This window comes from Chlamydotis macqueenii, chromosome 7, assembly GCF_036417535.1.
Source record: "Chlamydotis macqueenii isolate bChlMac1 chromosome 7, bChlMac1.mat, whole genome shotgun sequence".
NCBI lineage: Eukaryota > Metazoa > Chordata > Aves > Otidiformes > Otididae > Chlamydotis > Chlamydotis macqueenii.
The window spans coordinates 18,218,794-18,237,360 of NC_141562.1; the positions used below are offsets into that span (position 1 = coordinate 18,218,794).

At 38.3% G+C, this 18,567-nt stretch overlaps 1 protein-coding gene across 1 annotated transcript in view; it reads right to left on the reverse strand.

Annotated features, from left to right (window-relative positions):
• Positions 1–1,392: 1,392 nt before the first annotated feature.
• The window catches only part of TM9SF3 (transmembrane 9 superfamily member 3), a 49,075-nt gene continuing 31,900 nt past the window's right edge, over positions 1,393–18,567 (reverse strand). The window contains exons 10-15 of the mRNA XM_086751828.1: positions 11,445–11,584; positions 9,802–9,870; positions 9,561–9,707; positions 9,055–9,138; positions 8,863–8,939; positions 1,393–4,346 (exon numbers count right to left, since the gene is read on the reverse strand). Coding sequence (XP_086607954.1) covers positions 4,279–4,346; positions 8,863–8,939; positions 9,055–9,138; positions 9,561–9,707; positions 9,802–9,870; positions 11,445–11,584 — 585 coding nt within the window. The 3' untranslated portion in view covers positions 1,393–4,278. The remainder of the gene's footprint in view (positions 4,347–8,862; positions 8,940–9,054; positions 9,139–9,560; positions 9,708–9,801; positions 9,871–11,444; positions 11,585–18,567) is intronic.

An 18,567-nucleotide genomic window follows, 5' to 3' on the forward strand; every position in this document is an offset into this window, starting at 1 on the left:
AAAGTGAACACTAACAGCCCCTTCCCCTAGCTGAAGAAGCACCTCCTGGATAAAACTGCGAGATGTGAAGAACACTAGTGCTATTAGTAGAACTCGCATGCAGATATCTCCTCAGAAAATTTGGAGACTTTTCTGACTGAAGCTATTTAGCAAAAATCTAATGTTCCTTTGCAAGGCTCATTCCTATGCTTCCACCTTTGGATAATGAATGGCACCAAACCTTTTTTTTCTTCCTTTTCGAGAAAAGATGCTCCTGAAGAATGCAAGTCATAAATGTGCTGCTTTAAAATTGTAAAGCATGGGTTTGTTCCAACAGAGGTCCAACAACAGCAGAGGCTTTCGTGACTTCAGTGCTAACCCTGGTGAGAGGTTATTTGTTTGAGGCTGCTGGCTCTCCTCACTGAGCAGCAGCGCTAACAGCCCTTGCATGGCTGCCACTACCATAGCGCATTTAGCTAGAAAAGATCCAAGGAAGCAAAAAAAGGGATCAACCTACAGGACCCTTAAAATGAACCACAGGCTGCACAATTAGGAATTAATTCAAGATAAAAGGACCCATCAACTCTAGCTCCAACTACTCAGTTTACTTGCCTGCAGTCCACAGACTAGGGAGAAAGCTTGTTTTTTTCCTAAGCTTATGCTTTTCAGACACATTCCAGTGGAGAAATTGCTGATGTACTCACAGTTAAGTAATTTTGCTGTGTTCAGTGAAGCTGTGTCCATATACTTCATTGGGCAAATTTGGCTAGATGCTGGTGATACCGAAGGGGGAAATGTTAACTTTCTCATTTGTGTCACCTCTGCAGTAAAGCTAGCGATACGAATGTGCTATCAATTTTACCCAGTTTTAGCTCCAGAAGTGTAAAATTCAACAGCAGCATTAGGTTTTGGTTTGGGTTTGTTTTTTTTTTTTGTTGTTGTTGTTGTTATTGTTTTTGTTTAACCTGAAACTTCTTAAAGAAATACACCTAGACTATCACACAGAAAACAATTTAATTGTGTCCCCTTTACACACTTCGGAAGGGAATACTGGAGAGGAATTAATAGACACTGTTGCTTCAAAACATTCAGACATAAAAAAAAAAAAGAGCATAATGTAATGTTTATTTACAGGCTCCATTATCTCCAATCCAGCATTCACCACTTTTCATACACAAAGTACCACAGGTGCTTACTATGTACGCACTCTGCCTCAACTGAAAAGATTTGCAATTATATTTATGTAAAGCATTTGATAAAGACTGACTATTGCTGCACAACCATTTACTCAGTTCTCTGGCCTCTGTAGCAGAAGTGGGAAGAGAAGCACTGAGCGGCCAACTGAGGAGTTATCAAAAAAGCTTCCATTTAAGAACCAGAAACTCCTAAGAAACAATCATGGAAAGAGGAGTGTTGGCTGTAAGATCTTTATTTCTTCCATAAAAGAGGAAGGACTACATCATCTAAGCAGAGAGTTTCCAAATTCTATTAAGCAAGATGGTTCAAGCTATATCCACAGTTTTTTGGGGGCAAATGAATAGCCTTGTCCCAAACAGCAACCATAAAGAAAAGCTGTTGAAAACTGGTCACTTTTTGCACTCCTTCAGAAACCAAAAGGAAGGAGGAAAACAAAGCAACCCCCCAACTTACTCATGTACTAGGGTGGAAGTATAAAAATGTCAATTATATAAACACAGTACTTCCTCCAGAGGAACGTGCTTGCAGAAACAAAAGCAATGCCTGTGCGGCAAGTATCTTTTCAATGTCACTTTAAAAGCTATACAATCCTATCTGGATATGCAAAAGCTAGTAATGCCAGAGGACAGAGAAAGCAAGTACGCAACCCACCACTCTGTGGCATTAAAATGTGATTAAATGAAATTCACAAACAGTTTAGTGACAGTTCTGATAGACTAATCACATAGCAGTGCTCTCAATAGAGAAACAGACCCATTATCAAAATATTCCCTTTAAAAACCTGTATCTCAGCAGAGTACTTAATGTATTTACTGTGTGGAGATAATGGCTTCTCACTTCAGATTTAGAAGAACGTGGATGAAAAGAGGGCTTCCCACAGCTGTATGTCCTAGCAAGAACCAGTACAAAAACCATTCTTCACTTTAAGTCTCCATGTTTTGGAATAAAGGAAAACCTAACTGTTGACCCAGTTTATAAGTTCATCTCAAAATCAGCCTGCACTTAAAAAAAAAAAAATTCTCTTCTGTTAAATAGCAGAGTGTTCAGCTACAGACACCAACCATTCACTTGAAGCAAAACTTAATTATTTTCTGACAGATTGGTTAAAATTGGCCAGAGAAATCAGAGCTGAAACTCAAGTACTTTTCAGAAGCTATATACAGCACGATGCACTGCTGCTCACTATTACCTATCAGTTCAGCTCCCCCAGCCTCCAACCCAAAGCATGGTTTTTCTCATTGTGGCTACTGCATTATCAGTACTTTTTACAGAGACACAATACAGTGCGAATCAATATAAACACTTTGCTCATTTTTTAAATCCAGGAAGTTGCCTTCTCCATGGCAGGTGCTGTATTTCAGAGAGCCACACTGATGAAAACATCCCTATGTGGCAGATGCCTTAAAAAAAAAAAAAAAAAAAAAAAAAAAATCAAACCAACTGCCTCTCAAATCTGTCACAAACACATTCCGGATATTTCTAGCCAAATACAGTGCATAATTAACAGTCATCTTAGAAAGACTTAACCTTTATTTGCCCATTTATTTCAGTCCACACTTACCCCTACTTTTCTCAGTACACTAGGTGGATCACAAAACAGATTTCTCCACAAACAATTCAGCCAAGAAGAATCTTTTTGGGCTGGTCATCCACTTTGGAACTGTATTGTACAATACAGTTGTAAGCAAATTCTAAATTCAAAGCATGGGGTTTTGATATTTGAAAACCACACTAATATTTTATACAGAAACTGGCATTCAGCAGCATTGCCCTTTCAATCATTTTCAACTGCAAACTCATCTATTTTCACAATCAGAATATTTTGTATGAAAAGTTTATTTTAGTTTTCTGAACACTATAAAGCAACTGCGCTTTTGATGTTACACAAGTGTCCAGACAGGATTAACAAAAATTAAAATGTTCTAAGTTACAAATTTAATTCCTGTAAGAGCTTGAGAAAGGAAATAGAACAGAAAAGCATGACATACACACATTGTGAAGAAACCCCAACTTTTCATGCAATGGCAGGCAAGATGTAAAAAGCCACCCAAATTCACACATTTTTACACCGAATCATCAGAAAAGTACTCTGTAGTAAATCTGTACAACCAAATACATTTGGGATCTACACCTAAGTTACATTATTTAATGTTATATACACTTATTACCCCTTGTATAATGTCTAAAGGAAAATTGCCATTCAAACCCAAACAAAAAAAAATAAAAGAAGCAAGACTAACTTGGAAAAAAAGGAGAATCACTTTAGACATTCAGTTAAAATGTTGGTTTTGTTTTAATCTAGACCTCAAAGTGTTTATTAAAAAACAAACAATCCTCTTCATTTAACATTTTGCTTTCTAACTGTACAGTAAATTGCATTGCAGAGAACACATCCCGTCTTCAGACTGTATTTTCTTTGGATGGATTGAAGATGTAGCTGGATATCACTTTAAAGATAAATAAAGGGAAGTTGGTCCAACTAGAACAACAGCTGATATATTACATGCATATGGGTTTCTTATCTATTTTTAAATTATTTTTTAAACAAATGAGTGTAGGGTATAGTTGTTATCGCAAATAAACCAAAAAGCACCTGGAGTCAAAATATAAAACATACCTCCTATTCTGGCAATGGCAGTAAAAATCAGAAGAGTAATCTTTCTGGAACGGCATTTTTACATAATTTAGAAATGTAAAGTACCAGGAAGACTACTATTCAAGTAGTTTTAGCAGCCAAGTTTCCCTCTTTTTACTGAATGGAACAAATGCTTTAAATAAACCGTTTGTCCTCTTCACTGAAGAGAGCTAGTCTATTCATCTTTAATGAGCTAGGTTTTTTGTTGGTTTTTTTTTTGGGGAAGATTAGCCACGTACTGTAGTAATGCCTACTGCATATAATCCAAGCATTTGCTGTGAACAGTTGGAGAAAGCAGTCAGTAAGAACCTAGGATCAATGAAATAGATGTTACTTTAAGCCATCCACCAAATAGAGACCCATAGAGTGCCCAGTGTTAAAACCCAAATCTCTTCTCGCGCTCTTTGTTGTGCAAGTTCATCCCCATGAAAACAGGAGCTGATCCATAGTTCAATTTTCTTATTTCCTTAGTCAATTTTCACATTAGTGTAGATTTTACGAACAAAGGCACTTGTTCCCATGTAACCAATAGCTCCTGCAAAATAAATCAAAAAAATTGAGTATGAGAGCTGATCATCAAAATAAGCCAGCAATATAAAACACACAAACTTAAACAGACAAAGTCACATAAAGCATGCACTCTGCACACAGAAAATTATTTACCTGCAATACTTGTTCTCAAACTCTAATTATCCATGCTCTCAGTGAATGTCTGGCAAGAACTCCCCTACTCTAGCAATCTAAATCCATTAAGCCATCTTACCAAGAGGCCACGCTCACTTGGCCTCGATAAATATAGCAGCCCCCCTACTGCTGCCAATAACCGAGTCCCTTTTTCTGAACAGAGGGTAAAAAACATACAATCACCCACTCTGCAGGGAAGGCGGATGGGAGGGCGAGTTTTTATTATAAGTGTGGATCAGTGTTTTATTGGCAGATGGCTTTTTCCTTCCCACAAGGCATAAATAATAATAGATCCCCATCCCAGGAGTCTTAAACTCCACGGAGGTCTGTACAAAGAGATTAAACTAGTAGCAGTTAGTAGTTAAAAGAAATTGCAACCTGTGGTTTTCAAATTAGTAAGAGTCATGAGCAGAGTATGCATTGTCACAGCAGTAATAAAATAACTGGTCACTGGGTTTTTGATAGAGGCAACAGTTTATGCTAAACCCAAAATACTGCAGGACTATCAACACCTAGAAAAATGAAAGAAACCCACTAGACCAAGAACCTCTTCTGAGAAAGAGGTCAGCAACCTACCTGGTCAAACCCAGAACCTCAGGTTTGCCAGGCTCAGTAAATACTGTTGTCTTAGGATATCTGCAGGGAATACCCCAGTGCTTCTCCTTCTCTTCCAAGCAAGATGAGAGTAAATCAGTCTTGTGGAAGTAGTTTGGCTAACTCAGGTTAGAAATGAAGTTGAAAAATCAAGCAAGAATTAAGAAAGAACTGCTGTCAGACTGCCAGAATAACACATCATAAAATATGGGAAGAAAAGGATAGAGAAGTGAGGGCCTATAACTTAGTACAGATAAGAGAACTCCTAACATCAAACACTTGGATACTCAGTAAAGAACAGACTCTAAATACAGATTTTTGCTTCCCTGAAGCAATAAAGAAAAGCCCAGAATAAAGCATGAAACAACATTTTCAGTGATGTGGAATGCAGCACACTAGTAAAAGATGTGTTACAATACAACAGTCTAACCAACACTAAAAAAATTCTGCCAAAACTTAACTCTTCAATAAAATTATAAAGGGGTTTTTTTTGCCTCTATTAACTAAGGCCATACAGACCTGCAGCTAGCATTGCTGACCACAGATCTATTCAGAACTTAGAGAGTTCTTAAATTCTGGGGACTGCTCAGATAATTCATGAGGTCAGCCATTAAACTCACACAGAATTTTGGGTTTTAGACCCCGAAAGCCCAGCATTCATATCTAATCAGGAAATCTGCACAAGGAAAACCTGATGCATCGTTCCAATGCTATTAGAGTAGTAAAGAGCCTGTGGAGTCAGCCTCTGTGCTGCATGGCATTTTAAGCTGTATAAATATGATGACAACCATTCCACTGGCCAACAAATGGACAAAGCAGAGTCTGACTAAAACAAATGCAGCACACACAAGATCAGGTTGCTGCTTGTAAGCCTGAAGTGTGCTGAGGACACAGCAGCGAGGCTGGCAGTTCCAGGAGACCAGTGCAGCATTCTGACAGACCAAAGCACGGGCTGTGCAGAAGAGGTGATGTGAGCTTGGAGTCATACAGGAGCACACCCAGATTCTTCTGTAGCCTGTCAAGAAACTTATCTTCTGTTTTATGCAGTAAATTGACAAAATAGTGGCACTGGACTCCTGTTTTAAGACTCATCATGTTTTACCTGTTAAAGCAGACACTGCCAACAGATCCAATACCCATTTTAGTTACTAAATTCAGATACATTCCAGAATTTGTTCTTTGAGGTTTTCTCTAGTGATGTGATGGAAGGTATCACAGCAATCTGGGAGAACAAACCACTAACTGTGTTTCGTTTGGGATCTAGAAGAATGTGTGCATGAGATGGAAGTGAGGGGGAGGAGCAGAGAGTAGTAGTCACATGGGACCACAAGCTCTCAACCCCATAAACAAATCATAACCTATTCTGAATCACAGGAGCCTTATCCATGAAGGCCACTAATGGCCAATACACAAGGCAGGGGTTAAGCCTCAAGGCTACTTCACAGCCACTGAATAAAACATGGGGCGGGGAGGGGGAGACCCTAGACAATGACAACTAAAGAATGTCCTCCTGAAACAAGCCCAGGAGAGTTGGCTCATTTAAAGAAAAAAAAAAATCCACAGTAAAGAGAATAATTTTATTTATTTATTTCAAATATAATCTGATAAGGTATTTAACTTTGTTATGGCCTATATAGATTTAGCAGAAATAGACTGCAAGCATACTTCAGCAGAACAACAAGCTTTTAAATAAACAGAAAAATCCAAATAGTGAGGAAGAGCAACCACAAAACAGAAGATTAAATTCCATTTATTACTTCAAACCAATTAACACTTATTACAGTTGTTACTTTGTAAGCACAGATTTCTTTTAAAAAGCCCTTCAATTGTACTTACAGTATTTATTTGGATGGTGAAGTATGGTATTGCAAGAAGCCTTTCTATACTACCTAGCTCCTAAGCCATCCACTGAGTTGGGGAATAAGTTTTATTCTTTTGTGTCACTAAGAGGGAAGCACAGGGAGCTTACAAGGTTTGGAAGTTCTCATGAGCTCCCTTTACTGTCCAGTTCCAGAACTTAGATGCTCTGCAGAGGGCAGTAGACTTTGTGGATCGAAGTATCCCACTACACGCAGGATTTGAGTTCACTATGCGTTAGCAGGGGCACTAAAACCAGAGCTGGATAATACAAGCCTACAGAGAGCTTCCCTGTGGCTGCCTTGGACCCTAACTAGTTCATCTTACATCCAGCTGTGTGATACTGAACACACCCATTCGTGTAAGCCTCCAAAGCACAGCTCTACACACTTTTCACAGGAGACATTCAGTCAGTAGCATGCACTGTGCACAATTCTCTAACAAATGTCTTTGTTAGACCTCAATGGCAGCAAATTCCCTAGACAAATGCTTTTTGACAGGGGATTTTTTTCCTTGCCTCCACATGCTGGAAATGGGAGTTCTTGGTAAAAAGGGATCTCACAGCTTCTCTTCCAACATACTTAAAAAGATAAAAAGAACTCAATAGAGCTGTGGAAATAAAGTTTAATATGTTGAAGTATTTTCTGATTTTGAATAAATTTGGATTTTTATTCCATCAAGTACTGTCCTACCATGACAAGAAAGCATTCGACAATCTTCCTTTTCTGTGTTTTAAAAAACATTTTAATTACAGAAACTGGTGAGCAAGCTTGGCTTCTGCATCAGAGACATTTTAATCAATACCAGCCTGAGCACTTTGAAAAGAAAAGATTACAGCTGGAAGTATAAGCCTATTAAAGAAAAAAAATGGCTACAAGACTACCAGAGCAGCAGGGAAGTCTTGTAACGTGCCAAGAACCTGATGAAGCAAGATTAGATTGTATGAGAGAAAAGGGGAACAGGTACTCAGCAGTTAAGATATTATTTCCCTCCCCTTTTTATAAAGCATTGTGAAATTACCCACCCTCTTGGGATATCAAGAAATGTATACTTTACAAAAAGTAAGTTCCTGTAAGACATCACGTGTCTCAAATATCTAACTCAAAGAAAGCCTTCCACTAGAGTCTATAGGACTATTCATTCACTACTAAGAGGGAAAGTATTAAAGAAGGATCACACATAAAAAGCAAGTAACATCACAGAAAAGCGCAAAAGAACCAAGCTGCTTTCATGCACTTTTTGGAAGTCACATAGCAAAGGATAAAAATAAAGCTAACAGGTGAACAAGTATATCCGACTTTATCAGATGACCTCCTTGTTGAGTTTTTTTCTAAACATCTCTCAAAACAGTATTTCAAAAGCAATGAAAACCAGCTGCACACAGGAGCACTGTGCACTCTCCTCACCTGCGAATATTCCAATACTTATTTCCCAAATGCTATCCTGAAGTCCCTTCTGTTCTGGTCACCCTCACGTATACAGGCCACAAGATACAGATGGAAGTGTCATCAGTACTACGATACCATTGATGCCTCAATGGGTGTACCTAGCTCCTCGTCTCGGAGCAACAGTAAAAACTCCAAAACAAATTGGTATCATGGACTCAACTTAATTTGGAATTTATTTTGCAGAACTTCTTGCCAAATACTGAGTGTTTCAAGCTTGCACTTAGGGTGAAGTTCGCTGCATAGTATATAAAATATCTTCCTATCGGAGACACAATCCAAAGAAATCTCCTGTATCAGGTAGGAATCAAGTATGAGCAGAGAACTTTAAGATTCTTTTTAAAGACTGTAAGCTTTTTGAGCACATCTTGCAGACCTACGCACTCCACCAGCAAAACCACAGAGCTAAAATCAGAAACATGACAGTCTGAAAAATTCTGATAGAAAACTGCCAATATATTTGAAACTTACCACACATTATTCCCAAAGCTGTGCTAAATACTGCCATATAACCAAAGTAAAACGATGTTTGAAACAAGCCGTACATCCTGAAAAAGAAAAATAGGCATTTATGCTAGGTACTTTCCCCAGTTTTTCTCAATAAACTTATTTGGTAATATGGTAACCTGATATCCAAGCAAAAAAAAAAAATCTACCACTTACTTTGTCTTGAAAAAGTAGTAGTAAAAGGAGTACATGTAAACATAAATTGCAGTTGATGCCGCAGAAAGAAAACTTGTCCACTGCCTGAAAAGAAACACAGATGTCCATCGCATATCCAACCAAAAGGCTTCCCAAGAAGATGCACAATGCACTAAAACCTTACCCTGAAAATAAAGTGTACTGTTTCTACAGTATTATTTAACAAAATTTAAAAGTTGTCTGCCCTAAGTAACCAAAGCTTCTATGGCAAAAGCTACCACTGATATCAAGTGATGATCCTTTGTCATATTCCCGTGTGCCTTGACTTTTTTTTTTAGTACATACATACATGCACACACAGATGCACATACACACAGAAAGCTCCTGTATAGAAAGGATCCCTTTTATTCCCTACAGCTAAAATAAGGACATGGGACACTTCAAAAAGACCCATCCAGACCAAAGAACATTACTTTTCTATAGAACTCTCACAATCTGGTTAACCATGCAAATAATGCAATACTTACCACCTGTAATCCTCTGCATTTAGCAGGAAATACGTACAAACGATAGTCACACAAACTGTCACAATGCAGAGGATAACCAGAACCAACATCATAAAGCCATAAACATAGTAGATCTTGTAAGCCCAGAAAGAGGTAAAAATGAAATACCTGAAGAGAGTAAACAAAATAAGCAGATGATACTGTAATTGAACTTAAATTATCACACTTTTAAATCAAATTGTCAAATAGCTCACATACTCACATTTCAATAAAAATTGATCCAAAAGGGAGGATTCCACCTAGGCAAACAATTACAGCTGGTTCCATGAACCTGAAAGATATTAAGATTAGTTTAGGGAGAATTATTTAAAAGGCACGCTAACAAGAACATTTCTGTCTCATATCAGCACATTAGAAAGAAGATTTCCACAAAGATGTCATGTTTATGGATAGAAGGAGTTATTCTTGGGGAAGCTGAAACAAGACATAAGTCTCATGCCTATCACCTACAGGTATAAGGTAAGGCTGGTTAAATGCCTAACAGGCTACAGAAAGAATCTCTCTTGCCCAAAACGGAATTAATCAATCAAGACCCATAACGCCCACTAGCCTTGAATGAAGGCAGTGAAAACTCAGAGCTATTGACGGCTACAAATACAGCAAAAAGTGCAAACAAAATTTTGCAGGGTAATGGTTATATAATGAAGAACCAGTGTTCATTTTTAATGCTACAGTGAGTCATAAGCCTATGGCCAAAAACGAATGCTTGGCTACCTTGGCTACCTGTAGATGATACTGTCATTTACTAAAGGTGACCTCTGTGTAGTACTTGCAATGATGCTGAATCAAGCTGGTAACTAGTGATTTAATTTGCAGCTTCTTTTATTATTTATAGGGAGACTTGTCTAAGTTGACGGTGTGCAATTTCATCACCTTCAAGAGCAGTATCTTATTTCTTTTTATCTGTCATGCTGATCCAGAAAAATCCATCAGACTCCCAAGATACAGGTCACAATATAAATCAAATCCTAGCATCTGAGCTGCACAACCTGCCACTAACAAGACTAAGTGTGCTGCACTTCCTGGATATCACAGGCGTACACGTTTCAGTGCCTGCTTCATTTTGTCTGTTCCATTCCTCTGAACAGGGAAAGCAAGAAAAATCTATTTAAAAAATCCTCTGAGGATGTTTTCACTGCCATAGCTTGCTGCTTCCATCTCAGATTTAAATTAATAGGGAAAAAGTTACTGCATTCATGATTTTCCAAAAATCCAACTCTACTTTTTGAGACTAGGCACCCACCCCTTTATAGTCACTTCAAAAATAATAAAGGCTTATTCGCACCATAATAAGTTCTCCAGGTATATTCAAACCATATACCTGGAGAACTTTAGGCTCTGTCCCATCAAAAAAAGTGCAGAACTGGGAACAGCATTGCAAGCTTCTCCCCCACCATCACCCTGCAAATGTGTCTCAGCTTGTACATTGAGACCATTAAAGGGAACAGTTCTGCCTCCAAGGCACATTCAATCCTAAATCTGAAAGAGGCATTAACTAAAGAGGAAAGGTTTAGTTTCAAGATACCCATAGAAGAACTGGGTTGGGATCATCTCTTTTACATAACAGATTGAAGAGCATTTCAGGCCAAATGTGAATCAGTGATCCAGGACTGTAAATCCTGCTACAACTATTAACCATTAACTGCACTTGGCGTTTTTGTTCAACAGAAAAATCATATTAAGGAAAGGTCATATTAAGAAAAGTAGAGGTGTTCTTCTAGACACAACTCAATTTAAACAAAAGAAGTTATTCTAGAAAAACTTCTAATGATCATATCTGAAAATTTAAATATTTTAAATACACCGAAGTGAATACATCTAGTTAACATGCATGCTTGTCTTTACCATTTTTTCTCTGGTATGGGACGAGGCACTGCATTGACACGACATGGAAAATTGGGCTGTCCTGACAGATTTCGGCCAAGAATTGTACCAACGAGATTCAATGGAAGAATGACAAAGAAACAAATACAGCACACTGCCACCTGCAAGCAGAAAAATAAAATAATAATTAAAAAAAAAAAACAAGATGAAAAAAGAAGATAACCCACTCTGTTCATATATATGTTAGTCATTAGTAGTTATTGCTGCAGAATTGTACTCCTAGTTATGAACCATTGGTCAATATACACCTATTTTATCAAATGGAAGCATTTATTTCCTGAAAAACTTCATAATAAACATTATTAAGTACATCTTCTTGCATCAATTGAGAGAACAGAACCATTACAGATTTTTTTTGTGTGTTTTCATCTAATCATTATATTTAATACACTGCAAAGGAATGAAATGGAAATCTTCATGGTACTTCACCATAGAAAATTTTGTCAGCTTCTCAAATTTTTGTGGAGTATGTTGTCCCTGGGAGTTAACGTCTTGCAGTTATGCAGCTGCATACAAAACTACAACTACTGGAAGTGAAGTTCTTAATCCAGTCCAAAAAAGAAACCCAAACAAGAATTGCAAAACCCTATCAGAATGCTACTAAACAAAATTTTGGTTACATTCTCTCCACTATCCACCAACCAGGTAATTAAGAACACAGACTGCCAAAGACACAAGGTGACCACTGGTATGCACAGGTACACAATTCTAGAAGCATAATGACCCTGCTTACAAATAGAGATTAGGTTTATGCACAATGCAGCAAAGTCAAGCCAATGTTCTACCTCTTTCCAATGGAACAGCCTCTCTAAAATTTTACCATGAAATTATCTTTTTTTTTCCAGTATATGTATGCAGCTCTACTTTCACTATGCCTTGAAGGCAACATAAATTTATCTTCCAAAATGGGAAAATTTCAAGTGTTTACCAAGACGTTCTCTACTCATAACTCTTTAGCACAAAATGAATTAGCATTAGACAGTTTGTTAACTTTTTGATATTGATAACTGAAGACAGAACAGTTGCCTGTAATGCAATAACCACAGTTCTGAATACTGACCCTGTGACCTTCTCTATGCAAACACATTAAAATACTGCCTTTTAAAAGCACTGTTGCCTGAGGCTCTGTGTACACTCTAGGGCCTCCTGAGCAAAGAAGCTATATTCCTCTTTGACTTCATCAGGACACAAAGTCCATAGCAGCAGATTAATCCAAAACAATGGACAGAGCACCAGGTCTAAGAGTCACGCACTGACTTGTGTACGCAGCAGTTAATCCAGGATAAATAAAGTGTGTTCACACGTTATATCTACAGAAATCTACTGCAAGCAGCTGAAAAGCAAGAAAAACTAGGCTTCATGAGATGAGGACCTGCACTACATTAGCTCAATATGAACTTAGCATTAAGTCAATCACACCAGTTTAAGGCAACATCTGACAAAAGTTTGTGGATTATCCCTCTATTACTGATTTGCATATTATTAGTAGCCTAGGCCATATGCAAATGGAAAAACATTGCCTGGGGTGGGACAGAGCAAGCCTTCATGCTTCATAGAACCAAACAGGTGGTCAACAAACAGAAGCACTGTCCAGACTGCTCTGTATGTCTTTGAGGAGAAGTTATTACAGAATTATATTAGGAGCCACTAAAATGTCAAACTTCAGTGGTAAATAAGGAAAAGCTAAGTAGTATTTATACTTGCCAAAAATAAAGTAGATTTTACAAATTTAATACATCTTCAGTATCTTCCATTACTGGAAAAAGCACAGGTAACTAAGCATAGTGTCTTAGGTAGGAGACTGAGGTTGCCTAAGAATAAATTACAGAAGTATACAACTTACACTTAACATATACACTTAAGAGATGCACGTTCTGCACTTGGAAACTGCTCAGTCTAAAAGAACGAGCAGATGAAAATTTTCAGATAAAAGGGTCAAGAGGTATTGGAAACATCAAAGAACATCTTAGTCCTACATTTACTAAAACTCTGACCAAAAAGTCCCAGCTTGTTTGAAATGCAGTGGGTAGAAGAGATGTTCAAGAATTAACATCTGGACATGATCCAAAGAATTTCTGAGCTGATCATACTGAAACCATTTCCATTTCCAAGACGAGCTTGCTGGGGGGCAGCCCGTGTCCATGGCACTCTGTGGCGCTCCAACAGGCAGGCTTCAAACCTGGCTGAGGCAGGCAGCGTGGACACAGGCAGCGTGGAAGGGCATCTGTACTGCTCACACAGCCACAACTGTCTTTTACAGAGCAGTTATCAAGGTGTCTGTAGCTTCGTTTCTTGATCTCAGGAATTAGCCCTGACTGGGCATAGTGATAGAAAGTGAATCCACTGCTTTACTGCAGAAATAAACTGTCCAGGAACAGCCTTGGGTTTCAAGCTCACCTGGCACAAAACTTCATCGCTGGCAATTGTCCATCTTGTAAAATATATCAACCGTAGGGAATCCACACTGAGCGAACATAACCTCAGAGAAGGAACCAAGCAAGGACCATCCAAGGCCTAATTACTGATAAGCTGTTTAACTCCTAGATAAAGAAAGGCAGTCAACAGCATCTCATTCTAGTGACACCAACTGCAGTGCTCAGTGGCTTCAAATTAGGTGGGCAAGGAGTAGGCCTAACTTGCTCCCACAGGGCACGGCTGTTGTGTTGTCCAGAAGACTGACTCAGCAGCAGCTTTGAAATCTCAAATGTTTATCTGCATAAAACAAGCTGAGACAGACCAAGGTTCCTTGAATAATGGCTTCAGTAAGTACTGCCAACCTGTCCCCAGTATGCTTATAATTGGCATCCATCAGAAAACCTGAGTACTTGTGGTTTCATTATCAGATCAGTCAAAGCATGGCTGATAACAGTGTAACACCTCCTATTCTATTAAGCACTTGGCTGGAAAATGAACTGATTTCAGATAGAACAGTTAGCATCTTCAATGAAATCTAGTAAGCAGCCTTAGGTAAAGTCAATGTTTTGCTAAACAATGAACTGCCTGTTTTAACGCTACGCTATGTTCTCAGGACAGCTGGAAATGAAGTGCATATTTTCCTTTTTTCTTGGACCCATTCAGAACTCTAAAAATTATCTGAGATCATTTTGCAGTGCAGAAGCCTAACTAAGAGAGCAAGCAGACAATAGTGCAGGCTCAGGAATGCCTTCTACATCCACCTGCCTCTGACAAGCTGTTCAAGCTGATAAGAACAGGAATGTTCCGCCTTCTGAGATCACCCCACCCAGGTGTCAGCAACCTGCTGGTCTGAGTAGGTTGACTAACACAACTGGTGCTAGTTACAACCAGCATAACCCATGCTGACATCAGTAGTATCTTCTTTCTTGCTTTCAACTTGCTGCCTGACTCCAAGGTAGTCTACCTGCTCAGACTGTTGCTTGCTGAAAATTACTTTCTTCATTCTTGGCAGCACCAGTCTTATCCCAATGCGAAAGATGATTGGAGATAACTGGGTTTTCTACATTCTGCGTTTTGGGGCATGTTCCTCTTAACTTCAGATCTGAGGTGAAGACATCACTCCCACCCAAACTGAACAGGTATTGCCTGCTGCCACAGATGGCAAGGACAGTGATGATGCAGGCTGGGCAATGCCTAAACCTAGAGAGTTTAAATTCAGACTGAAGAACACACAGGGCACTAGGGTACACAAGTGTCTTAACTAATAAGGAAATGAACTTAGGAGATTTCTGCCTCAAATGTCTTGGAGAATGAGATTATAACGGTGAAAGCAGCTCGGGCACTTACTGGCCTCCATTTTACCACCACAAACGGCAAGAGGAAATGAAAGCAGGATCAACACACATGTGCTCTGCCCTCCCGCAGAAGTGCCTACCTACAGAGGTCACTGGTAACATACTAAAAAAAACAAACCCCCAATAATAGCTGTTATATGACAGAGAAAGGCAGAGATAAGAAAGTTCGTTCTTCGTGAGCCTTTTAAGAGAAGTAATACTGTAACATCAGCCAAGAGAAATTCAGAGAATAGTTTTAACTACCACTTCAGAAAACACAAGTTACACGAACAGGCAAGTTTACTACATCTACAAAGCCAGTTTGCCATCAAGCAAACAAGCACGCACTCTCCATAATCCACATCACTGAAGACAAATTACATGAGTTTTTCTACCAAGTCAGTACATTAAAACATACCTACATAATTTTGACTGTTGCACTTTTGTTGTACAAAATATCTCATTTACACACAAGCATCTGATTTAGTGTGCAGGTTTTAGTTGTCACAGAAGAGATGATCAAGCTCACCAAGCCTGCATTCTTTCTAACCCCTTTTTGTTTTGTTTTGGTGGGGAAAGAATATTCTACTGCCCTTGACTGAATGTGCAGGATTCAGTTTTCTTTATCTGAAAGGAAACATTGTCAAGAGGGATATAATTTATGTTCTAGTGCCATGTGTTTCATATTTTCTGACAACTGTAGATTAAACTTCATTCAAAGGTGATAATTAAAATTTTTATGAGCATATCTAATATTAAACAGCTACTGGCAGGCTATGGTGCCTTGACTGCTTAATGCACAAGGGAGAAAAGCAATAAAAATTAACTGTCAAAGCAGCAGCTTGATCTTTCCTGTCAGCTACCAAAACTGCACTCTCAGTTATGAGACTCTCCCCCCATATAGAGGTTACTGAATCCGCACAGTGGAACAGTTTTCTGCACATCATCTGCCCAAACATTTTACAGAATAAGAAAAGAATGGAAGGCTTCAAAATAAAGTGTTATTAGTTTTATTAAAACTAAGTTGTTAAACTAGGGTTCTGTTTTGGGTAATAAAATTGAACTGTTGACAATTTAGGCAGAAGCATTAAGCTGTGTCTACTTTCATCAAAAATGAGGTTTTTGACCAAGGTTTCCACAGTAACAGAAAGCATCCTGTTGAATGTATATAACTAGATTTTTTTTCTATTTTTAGCCAGGTGTATTTCCTTATCTGGCTCAAGGCATGAAAAACTTTGGCACTACCAGGTCTTCCTTTTTCAGTAGCAGCCAATACTTATATCAACTTAAGGCTTTCAGGGATGGCTGCAGTCTGGACTAAACTATCTGATGGAGGAAACACTTTTTTTCCTAGTTTAAACAAGGTATAAAAGGTGCAAACACCAGAATCTCGATCCCAAGAGAAATTCAGTGTGCATAACCTTATTTAATTGTATCATTAAAAATGCATACTGGAGACATCAGCCACACAGGAACCTACTGCTCAAACAAAATAAAAATTGTATATCTGAAACGGTTTAACAGAAGCTGTATGGATCTCCACTCAGAATATTACATTAGTCACAGCAGCCTTAATGGAAATCTTTAAATTATGTATCACATACAGAACAAGCAGTCACAACTTATGAAATGCCAGAATTAAGATGGTCCCTTCAAATTCAATCATGCTGTACTCTGTAGAAATTTTGCATTACTTAGCAAGTATTAGTAAGTATTTCTACCGTCACACTCCTCGTAAAGGCATATGGAGAGGTCACTCCACTTGCCATTATTTAATATATTTTTTAATTGTTCCATACTCCATTTTTGCCTATAATTCAAACACAACAAAATAAAATGATGATTCATAAACATACCAAAAAGACTGACAAAACTCAACAAAAGGTAAGTCAAGGTGTACAACAATGAACTCTATGTTCACCAGTAACAGGATATAATAAACAAAATACCCTAAAAAAATCAAATTTGGGCTTCAAAAGAACAAAGAATTTAATAGTACCCACTGCACTTCTATAAAGGTGAAGAGATGAGAGAAAACAGCCAGACTTTTGTATCTCCTTCATATGCTTAGCGAGTTGAAAGCTTTAAACCATTAAGTTTTAAAAAGTTCTCATATTTGAATAAAATCTGTCACAATCTTTATTGCATTTTTAAGGGAAAAGCAGCTGAAAGATATCCCAGGGAAGAGATTAAGCCTTTGTTGAGGCTCATGGTGTATTTCACTACAGAAGATTTGTCACAGTAGACAGCTTGCATGTATATCCAAAAGGGCCAAAGGCAGAGTTCCAAGACTGAAGAATGATTTCAGAAACAAGCTTTGCATCTTCCCAGTCCCTGCCACATCTTTAAGATCTCAGACACTGGACATGAGATATACAAGGTGAACAAAGCTTTGAAGTTCAAAACAGACTGCAATGACAGTGAGGTGTATGAAGGTCCTGAAGATCCCAATCAATTTGAACATTTCAAGGCAAAATGTAGAAGAGTAGACACCAGGTAGATCAAAGATGTAGCAACTGTACGTTAGCTTGGATGTCTTGGCTTTGACATTATCAGCTGTCCTTTCCTACATTCCGTAGAAAAAATCTGTCTGGAGGGAGGAATTAAGTCACAGAGAGGAGACTACCTAGTCGTTCACTGGGAAGCGGCAATGCAAAATGGGCAAAGCACAGGATGCCATATTTAAGCACAGTCTTTTAGCAACCTTTTAGCTCAGAGAATTTCTTCAGCAATTTGGTTTCTGCTTTTTCCAGACTTACAGTAATCAAGAAGAGGTAGTAATTCTTGCCAGCAATTTAAATCAAGGAGGCTTGTTTCAAGATACGCCAGGGTAAAAGAAGTAATTTCTGTGTTCTAATACATTTAGACAGCAGAGGTTTTATTTCTTCAAGAATGCAGCAGCATCAAGTTTGCACTAGATAACTCTAGAAGCTTCTCTACATTGAAAACAAAGGTGGAAGGACACAAAGGTCTCTTATCCATAAAGCCAGAGGGCTTCCTGGGGACTTAACCTGAAGCATAACATTGTAATTCCAAACAATTTTCTTTTCCTTCTACAATTTTCTTTTCCTTCTACAAATCAGCTTCATTAGTTGATTTGAAGTCATTAGAGCGTTGCTTATTCTGATGAAGTTTCCAATTCATAACCTGCTCCTACTAAAACTCTGCTAACTCCACTGAAGTTTTATTGCCACAGTCATAATGATTCAAACACGTTCATAAAACCCCGAGATCATTAAAATCACTGTGTATAAAGAGTCCTGACGTCCTGATTAAGTGACCCCTGAAGACTTATATTCCCATTTGCTTTTGCATGTACTAGTTTCCATGACCTT